This window comes from Sander lucioperca, chromosome 2, assembly GCF_008315115.2.
Source record: "Sander lucioperca isolate FBNREF2018 chromosome 2, SLUC_FBN_1.2, whole genome shotgun sequence".
NCBI lineage: Eukaryota > Metazoa > Chordata > Actinopteri > Perciformes > Percidae > Sander > Sander lucioperca.
Window position 1 is genome coordinate 12,845,073 of NC_050174.1, and position 14,078 is coordinate 12,859,150.

At 39.0% G+C, this 14,078-nt stretch overlaps 1 protein-coding gene across 11 annotated transcripts in view; it reads right to left on the reverse strand.

Annotated features, from left to right (window-relative positions):
- Positions 1-14,078, reverse strand: part of clip1a (CAP-GLY domain containing linker protein 1a) — a 29,139-nt gene that overhangs the window by 5,225 nt on the left and 9,836 nt on the right. For 5 of the 11 annotated variants that reach the window (XM_031308966.2, XM_031308963.2, XM_031308964.2 and 2 more), the window contains 16 exons: positions 13,689-13,733; positions 11,658-11,762; positions 9,393-10,301; positions 9,052-9,168; positions 8,657-8,714; positions 8,449-8,532; positions 8,170-8,326; positions 7,827-7,992; positions 7,384-7,599; positions 2,772-5,225; positions 1,715-1,852; positions 1,466-1,572; positions 1,237-1,357; positions 1,086-1,129; positions 895-915; positions 83-200 (listed from right to left, as the gene is read on the reverse strand). In XM_031308966.2, the coding sequence (XP_031164826.1) occupies positions 83-200; positions 895-915; positions 1,086-1,129; positions 1,237-1,357; positions 1,466-1,572; positions 1,715-1,852; positions 2,772-5,225; positions 7,384-7,599; positions 7,827-7,992; positions 8,170-8,326; positions 8,449-8,532; positions 8,657-8,714; positions 9,052-9,168; positions 9,393-10,301; positions 11,658-11,762; positions 13,689-13,733 (4,860 nt within the window). The remainder of the gene's footprint in view (positions 1-82; positions 201-894; positions 916-1,085; positions 1,130-1,236; positions 1,358-1,465; positions 1,573-1,714; positions 1,853-2,771; positions 5,226-7,383; positions 7,600-7,826; positions 7,993-8,169; positions 8,327-8,448; positions 8,533-8,656; positions 8,715-9,051; positions 9,169-9,392; positions 10,302-11,657; positions 11,763-13,688; positions 13,734-14,078) is intronic. The other 6 variants (XM_031308974.2, XM_031308969.2, XM_031308973.2 and 3 more) reach the window with 5 other exon arrangements.

Sequence of the window (14,078 nt, forward strand, 5' to 3'; positions counted from 1 at the left end):
CTTGAATTCATTTTGTGCAAGCTCAACAGTTTGGTCAATACGCTGCTATACCTGCTGACAATAAGAGAGTTAGGATTCTCACCTCGCTCATCAGCTTTTCCACCTGCTGCTCCTTTTCTGAAATGAAGGCACTGTTTTTATGGATGGACTGTTGGAGGGCAGCCTTCTCCTTCTCAAACTGCTCCTTCAAGCTGCTCTCACTATCAAAAACACAATACCAATACAATCTCAGAGGTACAGTACACAATCTGTAGGCAGAGAAAAACTGGCCCCAATTTACCAAATTGTTTCTCAGCAGATTTTCAACTTTGGAATTCAAACTACTAACCTTGTTTTTTTGGCCACTACAGACATTTCACAAATTTGAGGTGACATACAGAAAATGAAGAGCCATTTTTTTTTGGTCAGTATATTGATAAACTTATTAAAATGGTAGGACAGCAAATAAAGAAAATATCAAAAATAACTTGGAAATAAAGTAGGAGATTCAGAGAAAAATGTGCTTTGGCTTTAGGAATGGTCACATTACACATCAAATATTTCCTCCGTTTCCGATTCACTTCTACCAAAGCCTGTATGACAGACGATTTTCCAAGCATGCATTTCCTGTTTCGGTGCGATCTCCAGCCGGCTACAGCAGATTCGCAGGCCAGAGTTCATTTCATCACTTTGACCAAGCAGATTATTCATTAGCTGCATCAGAAACATGACATTTAAAAAAGAAAAAGAAAAAAAAGATTGATTTGTTTTTGCGGGGAAATTTAATTCAACGAAAACGCAATGTGACCGTACCTTGCTTATTCCTAATTATCTGCCTACAAATATGTGGTTAATATATTTGTATTATTACATGATAATGACTGACATCTAATAGTATTAAAAGGTGTGAAGTACCTGAAGGCATTATTTGGCAGGCTTTGAAGAAAAAGAACAGCATGACATACCATTTGCTTAATTATAAATGCACTGTATATTAGCAAGTGTCACACAGGTGAGAGCATTTGTGTTTATTTAGTAAACAATGCTTTCAAGATATTAATGAATTTGCAGAGATCTGAGAAACTCAAAATGATGCATTCTCTTACCTTTGCTTCAACTGTTTTTTGAGTTTTGAGTGCTCATCCTTGAGCTAAGAAAAAAAAAGTTCAAATCAAATCATGGTCAGCAGATTAATAGCTGAATTCTGATGTTTGTAGGTTTATGTAAGATTTTTAAGAATAAAAGATAGTGTTGCACCTTCACAAGTTCGCTCTGCTCTTTGTGATGGTTATCAAGCTCCCGAGTCAGCTTGCTGTTCTCATCTTGCAGCATCTGCAGGGACTGTGTCTTTACAGTAACGACTTCTTTAAGCTCCTCACTGAATAAATACAAATGTCAAAATCAAAGAAATTCTGACAACTCATGTAGGCAACATTAGTTTGGAGAAACTCCTTCTCCCAGCAGCCAAAATTAAGGATTTACTCACATTTCCTGGCACAGGCTCTCAGTCCTCTGAGTTTCTATGCAAAGCTGCTCTTTGGATACATTCAGATCTTCCTGGTACTTGGAATTATCTTTCTTCAATGTTTTCAGCTAAAACAATAATGCATATTTACTTGCTGAAATTACAGCTACAACATATAGCAAATGTGTCACTTAATTCCATTTCTCTCACATATATTGCTTGATGAGAAGAGCCACTTCACCACTGAAAGCTTACACTAGCATCTCTTACCTGTGTCTCCATCTTCTGCTTGGAGCTCCGGAGTTCTTCCAATAGAGATTGGGCTTCGTTCTTCTCCTGCATCAAATCGGCCTTCTCTTTTGTCAGCTGTTCCAGAGCCTCAGCAGTCTTGCCAGAGGCCTCTGTAGCCTAAACGATGCATGAGCAGGATATTTGCTGAGAACAGTTTCAAATTGAGAGCAGCAAATGGTTGGTTGAGATCAACACCTAATGACCTCAACAAACCTCAATAAGAAATTTGCATTTGACCTCAACCAATGATTTTTATATTATTTAATAAATTCAATGCATGCTTAATGAGTTATCTATCTTAATTACGGATTTAGATATTTACGGATTTATTCAAATCTCAGTTCATTGCAATTTTCAAGTATCCAATTATTCAAGGATCCTAGTTGAGAAATAACAAATATTACATTAAAGGAAAATAATTAGTATACAATTTTTAAATACTCTACAACCTGTGGCCTCAGAACGGATACTGACACCCCATTAACTTGTGTAACAAGTCTGATAAGACAAAAACTGTTAAGTGGTAGTCCTGTAAAGTAAGTTGTCCTTCCGTAACTCCTGAAAGCTGCTTTATATTGTCATATCTCTGCCCATACTATTTTTTAAGTGTAATTCTGACCAGAGAGATTGTATCAGCCCAAACACTTTAAAATTGGACTGAATGACATTGTTAAGCAGGTAATTGGGGCTATAATTTCTAAAAACTATTTTTGGGAAATCTATTAGTCTAGTAACATAAAATATACAGTCAAATTAAATCTGAAACACCATCAAAGGGTGAGTGTGATAAATATCACCTTAGACCTACATAGTCAAGAAAATCGGAAGAATTTCGCCTTACATTAAATCACGTTATAAGCCCACAGGCAAAGGCTGGCAGCTAAGGGTAATTTACAGCTGTTAGTTAATGGAAGATGAATGTTAGACACGAAAATAAAAGGAAAGGGAGACAAACCAGCAAGCATGCAGTAAGAAGGTGACATAGCCCCAGCCACCCTACAGTATGTGTCAGTGATTACTACTGGAGGAGGAATACCTCAAGCTGCTTAGAAATGGCATTTTTTAGTTGGGACTCCAGCTGCCTGATTTGCTGGGTGGCTTCATCTCTCTCCACCTGCAGGGCATCCTTCTGAGCGGTTAGATTTGAGATGCTGGTGGAAATCTCTTCTTTCACAACGGCAGAAGCCGATATCTCCGCAACAGCATTCTTGTATTGCTTTTCCAAAAGTTCTTTTTCGGTTTGTAGACCCTTGACATCAACTTCTAGTTGTGTCTGGCTAGCGCGCAACTTTTCTATCTCTCCTAGGAGTTTTGACCCTTCGGTGAGCCAATTTTCTTGGCTTGTATGGAAAGAAGAAATGTTCTGCTCCAGTTTACACTGTGCAGCTAAAAGGTCTTCCTTCTCTGTGGTCAGGACGGTCATCTGCTTGCCTATATCCTCAAGCTTAGATAATAGCTGTTTTTTATCTTCTATCAACTGAATAGTTTCTTGCTCTCGCTGCTTCAATTGCGTTTTCAAAGCCTCAATATCCACCATAAAAGACTTCTTTTGCTCATTAGCATTTGTAAGGCTAGATGAAATGTCTTTATTTTCTTGTGAAACTTCTGACAACGTTTTCTGCAGCTCCTTGATTTGTTTGGAGAGACCATCCTTGTCAGATATCGCTTTACTCCGATCACTGGACTCCGCCTGTAGCTGGGTCTCAAGAAGGTGCTTGGCCCCTGTTATTGATTCAGTCTGACATTTTAACTCCTGGATCTCCTGAAGCAGACCCTGGTTCTCTTTCTGCAAGGACTGTGCTTTGTTGTCAGCTTCAGTCTGCAACAATTGCAGACGCTGACAATCTTTGGTAAGATTATCAACCTGTTGAACAAGCTCTGAATTAGCCTTCTCAAACTCCATTTTTAGTTTACTGTGCTCTTGAACAAGTTCAGTTTTGCCCTTTTCAAGAATTTCAATATCAGAGTTATGTTTCTGCAGCTCATTTTGTAGGTCAGCCTTTTCTCGTTTCAAAGAGGCCATCTCTGCTTCAGCTTTGTCTTTCTGGCGTTTGGTTTCCTCTAGCATTGCTGTTAAATGAGACTTCTCTTGAGTAAAGCGGTCATTAGCTCTGGAGTAACTATCTAACTGGTCCTTATTTGTTCGGATATCACTAGCTAGCTTATCACGCTCAAGAGAAAGAGCATTATTTTCAGATATGGTTTTTGTGTGCTTCTCTTCCAATTCTCCCTTCTCTCCTGCCAAACGCTCATAATCCATCTTCTGCTGCTCTAGTGCTGAATCCAGGCTCATCTTTTCTTTGCGTATAACATGTAGAGCCATCTCAATTTCAGAATTCTGAAGGCGAAATGCTTGCTTTTCTTGCTCAAAAGATGATAATGCTTCTTTAAATTTCTCGTTGGACTTTGATAGTTGTTCTGTTGAGACTGTAAGCTTCTCTTTTAATTCTTCTATCTCTCCAATGAGCTCTTCCTTCTCATTACAGACTTTTCTTTGGATTGCAAGTAAGTCTTCTTTCTCCTGCAGAAGGTGAAGCCTCTCAGAATCAGTCACCTGACTGCTTGTCTTGAACTCCTCCAGCATTTGGGCCAGGCTCATTTTGGAGGCTTTAAGTTCATCACATTCACGGACAGAGCTCTCTAAATCTTTCTTGGCAACACTGAGTTTATTCTGGAGCTCCTCCTTCACCGTCTCAAGGCTCTTTTTCTCCAACACGACAGCATTGATTTCAGAAGACATCGCCACCTTCTCATTTGTCAGTGTTTCTGTGAGGGCCTGCAGCTGGGCGTTCTTCATTGTAAGATCTTCTTTTTCTAAGTTCAAGGACTTAAGTTTTGCCTGCAACTCTGCATTCTTGGCATCAAGAGATTTTTTGGCATTTCTGGCAGAATCTCTCTCTAAAATTAGATTGTCCTTCTCACTTGTGAGCTTTGACCTGCTTTCATTGAGGTTGTCTTCAAGCTGGTGTTTCTCTTTGCAAACATTTTCATAATCGTCATATAGTTGCTTCTTTTTAGCCTCGATTTGCTGGATGTCCTGCTGATGCTTTAGGAGCAAGTCATTCTTCTCTGAATTTTGTCTTTGAAGCTCCTCAATTTGAGACTGGTGTTCACTTTTAGCATTTTTCAGGTTGTTGTTTTCAGTCTGAACTTCGTGAAAAAGATATTTCAGCTTCTCCAACTCCTTACTCAATGAAATCCTTTCTTCATCAGAGCACTTGTTGTTGGCAAGTAGGTCCTCTTGATGTTTTGAAAGCTTATCTCTGGTTATTAGCAGTTCTTCGTTCTGGACTGAAAGCTCTTGGTGACTAATCTCAAGGGCAGAGAGCTTAGTCTGCACATCTGAAAGCCGTTTTTCCAGTTTGCCTTTCTCAGCCTTTACATCCTCACTTTCCTTACACATATTTTCCAGATCTAGACTCTGCTTTTCCAGTTTTTTGGACAAATGTTCAACATCATGCTTGTAGGAGTCAAGCTCAGCAGAAAGACACTGGGGAAATAAAGTTGAAAGAAAAAAAAGGAGGGGAATATATATACAGGGAAAAGTAAGATGAATCCAAATAAACCAAGCAGATATGGACATAAGGGATATGCAATTGGAAAGGTTAAGTTGCAGGAGCATTAAAAATGGCAAAAGATCACACCACAGCTTACACCACAATAGCTTTCAACAATATAAGGTGGAACATTTTCACTTCAACCCTTACTTTTAGTAGCATATTATTAAATTGATGCCAACAAATTTGACTGACATATAAACAAATTGGCTGCTGGCTGCCAGAGTGTGACTATGATCACTTGCAGCGTCTTATACAGCACTTCAGTTATATCAATAATCCACATTGCAGAAGTATTTTCCATGTGTATTAGTGTATATTGGATTTTTGTATTGATAAAAATGAGTGTTAAAACATATACTGTATGAGCCAATGTTGTTAATGAATGCCTTTCAAAGTGTAGAAACACACACAAAAACCCAACTTTTTCTTAGAAAGTGAAAATGTTCTACTTAAATGTAATATCAGGCTAATAAAAAAATGCTGGCAGGGGTACATAGCAAAAGCAGTTATCACTTTGTGTAATTTGAAAGAAAATTTTAATAAATAGCTAAATGGTAACTAGTGATTCAAGACTCAACATGAATCCTACCCAATGCATACATATCCATTTAGCAGCCACAACACAACTTAAACATTTTTTTTTTTTACAACAATTTTTCCAATTAACCATAAATTGTCTTAAAATACATAACACATAACTTTAATCAGGTATACCCCTGCAAGCATATAGCCTATGGCACCATCCAATAAAGAGACAAGATGAGTATGAAAAAAGAGGTTATTAGCCTTTATGTTGGGGGGAAATGAACAACTCATCACAAATAATCTGAATGACAGTTATTAAGAGTGAAAATGTTGTTGATAATATACACTCACCTAAAGGATTATTAGGAACACCATACTAATACCGTGTTTGATCCTATCAACATTTCTAAAGAATGCTTCCAGCACCTTGTTGAATCAATGACACAAAGAATTAAGGCAGTTCTGAGGGCAAAAGGGATCCCCCACACCATCACTCCACCACCAGCCTGCACAGTGGTAACAAGGCATGACGGATCCATGTTCTCATTCTGTTTACACCAAATTCTGACTCTACCATCTGAATGTCTCAACAGAAATCGAGATTCATCAGACCAGGCAACATTTTTCCAGTCTTCAACTGTCCAATTTTGGTGCGCTCATGCAAATTGTAGCCTCATTTTCCTATTTTTAGTGGAGATGAGTGCTACCCAGTGGGGTCTTCTATTGGTGTAGCCCATCCACCTCAAGGTTGTGCGTGTTGAGGCTTCACAAATGCTTTGCTGCATACCTCAGTTTAACGAGTCAAAGTTGATCTTCTATCAACTGGAATCAGTCGGCCCATTCTCCTCTGACCTCTAGCATCAACAAGGCATTTTCGCCCCCCAGGACTGCAGCATACTGGATGTTTTTCTTTTTTCAGACCATTCTTTGTTAACCCTAGAAATGGTTGTGTGTGAAAATCCCAGTAACTGAGCAGATTGTGAAATACTCAGACCAGCCCGTCTGGCACCAACAACCATGCCACGCTCAACGTTGCTGAGATCACCTTTCTTTCCCATTCTGACATTCAGTTTGGAGTTCAGGAGATTGTCTAGACCTGGACCACCCCCCTAAATGCATTGAAGCAGCTGCCATGTGATTGGTTGATTAGATAATTTAATTAACGTTAGGTGTGTTAGGTGTTCCCAATAATCCTTTAGGTGAGTGTACATTAATCACTGATGGTAAATTCTTACAGTTACATATTGTCTCACACAACTTTGTTGTAAAGCTTGGTTTCACATTCAGTTTTAGTGTTGGTGCAACGTCTGTAAGGTGAGGTTTTTGACATCCAACTGGTTTGAGGGACAGTTGTTTGATTTTAGGGTATCACATTTTCATTTACAAAAAGCATAGATGAAGTTTTGTCCTACTGCTTTTCAACGATTTTAACATTAGTAAAATCAGTAATACATAAAATAACCTTTTACATTAAACAAGTTCTGGCAGAAAATTAGTTTGAAACCTTTGTGAAAACATGTTTATTCAACTAATGTGTCTGTACCTTCGAGGGTTTGTGCTTACCTGAACCTGTTCCTTGTATGGCTGCAGCTCAGATACCAACTTCTCCAGCTCCTGGGTTTTGTCCGTGGAGGAGGAGAGCTCCTGCTTCCACTTGTCAACCTGACATTGGAGAACCTCAAGTTCCTTCACATGGAGCTCTGAAGCCTGAGACAAGGATTTCTCCTGTGAGGCCTTGAGCTCCTCAACCAGAGTCTCACCCTGTTTAACAGTCTTCTCCTAGAAAACAGGAGATTAGAAAAACAATAACTTTTATCTACTTGTTTTAACGTAGCCAGTGACCAAAGGACACATTTAAGTGAAAGTGGAAGATTATCCAATGTGTAGTAAACCAAGTATTACACATTTTAATGTCTATAAAAACTATGTATTATTAGTCTTAAAAGAATCTGACATTTAATTCTCAAATACAAATAATTTTTTTGTGAATGCCCAACAATACTAACCAAGTTAGCGATCTTGTCCTGAAGGCTACTTATTTGAGACTGATGTGTATCTCTGGTCTCTTTCAGCTCCTGCTCTCTGCGGGACTGTTCCTGCTGGAGTTGTTCATTCGAGTGCACCGCCTTCTCCTTCTCCTCTGATAGTTGACTCTGTAACTCCTCAAGCCTCCTGAGCGATGACAAAAAAAGAGAATATTTGAGGAGAATGCTTAGTGAAAGGTTAGATAAATGAAAAAGACACTGACTACAGCATGGAATGTCATTAAGTATCCAATTCTGACATGATTAGTATATTTTTGTGGAGTAATTAAGTAATATAGGAGGAGAGAATAATGAAGTGCGGTACCTTTCTTTCTGTATAAGATCTTCATTCATTTTGGTCAGCTGTACTGAACTATCACCAGATGTCTTCATCATGTCTGAAATATCATTTTCCAGCTTGTATTTGTCCTTTGAAAGCTGCTCAAGCCGTTCATCTGCAGCCTTCAGCTTTCTCTCTAGCCCTGAGTTAAGACAAGACAAGATTGTTCACAGGTTCTAAGGTTATTACTCTACCAGAAAGGAAGAAACATACTATATACTGAACATTTTACAAAACACATAAATGCAGTTCTACGGTTCTCACCGGAAAGTTGAGTTCTTAGAGACTCTGATTCTGTGATCAGAGATGTGCACTGCTCTTCTTTCTTACTGAGCTTCTCAAGTGTTTCTGAAAAAAGAAAAATTTCACTTTACATCCTAGAAGCCTTTACAAACTGAAAGAGGTCAATTAGTAGCAGGGAAAGGAGGGGGGATTGACTAACTGAACTTATGTAATTGCTTATGCCATTTACCTTGCATAGTGTTTGATGATTTAGTCTGCTCCTCTGTGCTTTCAGCCAACCTTTGTTTCTGTGGGGAAAATACTTTCACATCAATTTCTTCTGCAATAGACAAATGTAAGCAGGCACAGCATTTGAATTATTTTTAGTCATGAGACCAACTGATACATCAGGCTAGCAGATATATTAGCTCATTGCAGATATCCGTAACTGTATATATGTTGGCCGATAAGTAACAAAAAAATTGCAATAAAGAAATGCCAAAGACATGATCAAGGTGGGTTTAGAAACAATGACGCATTTACATGATTATCAAAAGGACACTGAACATGAAAAAGACCAGTGACTTCAATCACAACGCAAAAGAGTTACTGTATCCACATTAAAAATTAAGTCCTAAGCCTCACCAGGCCTCCAAGCTCTTGTTCCAGGACGTCCTTCTCCTGCTGTACAGTTGTCAGACTCTGCTGTAAAGAGAGGACTTCCTGCTGTCGGCCCTCCAACTGTGAGCTCAATTCACTAACCTATAGCACATGTCCAGTAAAAATACAGTGGACAATAGAGAAAAAGCAAACAGCAAAGAAATATGCACATCAAAACAAAACATTAACAAAACAATGACTGACAATCATTGTCCAGAAATGCCATACTAACAACAAAATAAATAGGGAAAATGATTCTCTCAAACATGACAAACTGAAAATGGGGAGCATTACGTTAAATGGACAGGAGGTGAATAAGAACTCACCATGGCACCCTGGTTGTTCCCTTGGCTCTGAACCATCTCTAATTGACTCTTCAGGGTCACAAGCTCCTGGTTACCTTGTGCTACTTGGCTGCGCAGAGCCACAATTTCTGACATCTGTTCTTTGGTTTGTCGGTCCTTGTCTTGGGCCTGTTGTGCCGACATCCCTTCTTTCTCCTCAAGCTCCTTCACTCTAAGCTCAGCAGCATGAAGTTTTCCAAGAACATCCTCCATCTCCACAAGGTGCTGCTCCTCTGCTCTTTCAACGCTGGACCGCAGGGACTCCTCCAGTCGCTCCTTGTCCTCAATCAAAGACAACAGCTGTGCCTTCAGTGCCTGCTTCTCCCGAGTCCAAGCTACAGCATCAGCCTCATGTTTGGCTCCAGCCTCCTCGAGAGCCAACTTGTGCTCTATGTTCAGCTTCTCTAGAGCACCTTTGGTTTCGATAAGTTGTTCTGTCTGGGCACCTGAGCCTTTGCTGAAGGACACCTTTAGCTCCTCCATGGCTTGCTGGTGAGAGGCAATGGCAGACTCCAACTTGGAACGCCACTGTTCAATAATGTCAGCATTCTCTTTCTCAGCATGGCTTAAGCGCATCTGCAACTGCTCGTTGTCACCAGAGAGCCTTACAGATGTAGCTTGAACCTGGGCAGCGGCCTCACTATGGGTCTTTTCTTGAGCTTCAAGCTTCTCCTTGTACTTTTTCAGCTCTTCTTTCTGCTTAGCTTCTTGGGAAGCCAACTGATCTCTCAGAGAGTTTATTTCTTCCAGAAGGGGAGAAACGGTAGAGTTTGAGTCCTCAGAGCCCTGTTGGGTCCCAAGACGCAGCTGTAGGTCTGCTACCTCTCTTGTTCGCAGTGAAAGGTCCCTCTCAAGGTCCATAATACGAGATCTTTCCGACACAGTAGCAACCTTTAAGAACAGAAATCTTATATTTTAAAGATGTGTCTGACATACTGAAGCACTGTGTACTAACAAAAGTGTGTTAAAGACTTAATCATACTTTTACTGAACAAATGAAAAACAGATTGGTAACTTGCAATTATAGACAACAAGACCCTTGGTAATAGTAAAACTCAATGTTTCTGACAGAGTAACTGTTTAATTACTAGCTTAATAAGGAGGGCATAAAAACATTGGTCCCAAAAACAAGGTATTATACTGACCTCTTGTGGCTAGAAACGGTATGGTCCAAATAATGGATGTGAACAATCAAAGCATGTATGGAGCTATAGAAGTGTGTAAAACATTTTCCACCATCCATTACAATAACACTCTTAATCACTGAATTAATGCTATTTTTGACCTCATGATTTAGTAGAGGTATAAACTAAGACAAACTCTTAGGAGCACATGACATGTTCCATTATTTTTAAGTTAATCCAGCTATGTTCCAAATCTATTGTTTATTCTAATGTTCTCAAACGTGGAGCTCTTTTTGCTGCTTCAACTTGCTGGTTAATTGACTCATTTAATCAAAATCTTGATAAAATAATAGTTAAAAAAGAGAACCTGTAGAAACTATGGCCCTGAAACTATAGAAATATATTTTTTCTGATACCACTTATGACTATAGTACCCCAGGGGAACACAAGGATGCATAGTCTGAGAGGTGGAGCAGGTTTTTTTAAACGCAGGGACACCAAATAAGCAGGACAAATGGATGCTGGGAAGGACTGGGGAAGTAGAACACAGGATAACCGAGAAAATGATTAGCTGGGACAAGGGAAAAGTTTGTCTGTCTGGTTAAGCAGTGATACCAGTAAAGCAATAGTGGGTTTAGATTGGGTAACTTATTGGAAAATAGTACAAGTAAAAGAGTGGTCACTCGGGAAAGCTGAAAGATGCATGTGGTAATAATAGAAATGTATACTTGTTAATGTAAAATATTTTGAGTGTATATATTTAATATGTGAGGGAAGATAACACTTCAAAAATGGTTAAAAAGTTATTCTGTAGCACCACAAATTGGGATAGTGAATTTGCAAATCTAACTTTATGCTGGATGGACTGATTTGAGCATTTAAATAAGCCTAATATATGCATTAGTTTATTATTTGATTTATTGTGTCGTCGAAATCAGGAGTATCATTTTTCTTATGTGAAACCTGAAGAATGCATTTGTGGGGTTAACCACAAGCTCATACAAAGCAAATCTCCAGTTGCTGCCCAGCACCTCTCTGTACCCCTTTGAACATTTTTTTGGCCACTATCCCCGGCAAAGGCACGCTTTTCCAACGCAGCACACTGCAGAGCAGAATTCATTACCCTAGTGTCTTCTAACTCTCTTTGGAGTTTCTCAGCTTTGGTCTTTTCAAAGAGTAGGCTCTGTTCAAGCTCCTTAATGTGGGCATGCTCCAGTCTGGTCTGCGTCTGTTAGTAAACAAGGGGGAGAGGAAGAGAACACACCAGTGCCACCATCACATGCCAGCCCAATGCAGACAGAGGGGGGAGGGAGACAAAGAAAGGATGGATGGGTTTGAACAATGATAATGGTATGTGTATGTGTATGTATGTGTGTGTGTGTGTGTGTGTGTGTGTGTGTATGTGTGTATTTGGAGGATAGGGCAAAGAGTATTGGGTGGGGCTGGGAAGTGATGGATGAGTGAAAATGGGAAGACACCCCATGCAGAACTTTCAGGCTGTGCCATAAACAGCTGCAGACAGGGAATGTTGTGAAAGAATGGTGGGAAATACAGTACAAGCAACAAAAGAGGGGGCCATGTGTTATAGATGTGCAGGATGAGTATGTTGATGGAGGCAGTTTATAAGTAACCATGCAAAATTAACACTTGGTGAACAAAGCACATTGATTGTTACGATACATAGAAAATTTGATAATGTGTGTCAAGCCAGCAAGTAAATTAAGTAAAAATGACTTCACCACATCATGGAGAGAAAGAAGTGATGGCCGTTTCCTGACCCCTATACTTCATGGCATTATATCATACAGAAAATCTCATGTTGTAGGATTGACATATTGATTTAACAATAAAGTAAATATAAATAAATATTTCTGCATTTATTGTAATTAAACGTAAACCCACATTATGTCTTGATTTTATACTGGTAAACTAATAAAGCCTGTAGAATTATCAATAACCACACTGCTTTCTCTCTTTGGTGATTACGCCATTGTCCACAATGTATAGTAAGTATTGTATAAGAAACCACCAGCTTTCAGACCACCATGTGCAGGATTTGTGACCAACTTAACAGAAATCAAATCAGTAACGCAAAAGCTCAGGCTGTTGGGCTCAAGAAAGAAAGGATTCCCATTTGACTCTTGCTATTGTGTGCTATGAATAAGTGTTTTATGGCAACTTACTGAAGCACTTCCTGGTACAATTGTGTGCTTTTTGTCTTACACGTTACCCAGTATATGTAAAAGTGTCATTTAAAAAAAGGGGAATAGCACTAATTTAAAAAAAAAAAAAAAAATGGTATACATTAGGTCTCCCATTGATACAATCTGACAAAATGCTCTGTCATGCCTGACTAACTAACTAATATACCACATTCAAATGTAATGACTGAGGCGAGAATGATGCGATTAGGGAACTATAAAAAAAAAAAGAAAAAAAAAAAAAGAAAAATACATTTTAGGGCTCATTGTACATTTTCTGGGTACTTCGAATGTAAGCTTACTTATATGCACCCACTGTCCATTGTCTATGGAGTAGGTATAAACTACAATGTAACCTGGCACATCTGATCTTTGTATAAAAATTACATTTGAATTCTTAAGCTGAGTGTTATTCCCCTTTTAGCTGGAGTGGGCAAACTGAATTTGTGTCTGTGACTGGGCAGTGGAATGACAAGGGAGCTTCTCCAGTGGTTCCATGCTGAGCACTGGACCAACATGAAAGACGAGGAAGAGAAGGAAGAAGAAGCAATAACATCACATCACTAAACAGGGAGGCACCGAGGGTTATAACAAAACATTAGTACACCTTCAACAGGTTGAAGTCAACAAAGCATTTTTGAGTTTGGCCTATTAGGAATGTTTTTTGTTGGTGTCTTTCAAGCTGCATGCACATTTGTTTAAATAAATCCAGCTGTGAGTAAGCTGTAAAACTGTTAGTATACAAGTTTAAAAAGATAAAGGGATATTCTAACCCTGTAGCCGTTAATTTAAAACATCTATTTTGAGCTTGGATGCCTTCGGGGTAATTTAGATGGTCCCCTGTGTAGCACTGTGGAATAAATAACAAAACCTTTCATCAGATATGAACACAGATACCACTGGGCCCAATACTCTGCATATCATAACTTGGGATGAAAACATGACTCACTCACTTGAGAAGACAATGAGTAATCAGAGCCTACTGTATTAAAATTACTCTATAACATTATGTGAAGGAAAAAGCAAGACTAAGCCAGTATTAAACGGTCAATGCAAACATGCCTACTGTGACTGCAGAGTGGGTAGTTCCCGATGCGAACATGAATGAGAGATAATGCAAATGCTCTGTCTGGACTCAACTGTAGCTTTATGACAAGGGATACCAGTTAATGTTGTGCAATCTTAAAATTGCATTGGATCTGCTGCACCCAAGGAGACACACTGATGTTCAATAAAAAAAAATTTAAAAAAAAATGAAATCACAACCAGGATTCAGGGTGACTGGAGCACATGTTGCCTCTGACTTAATATCAAAATTTAGATTTTAAAAATCAGTGGGACAA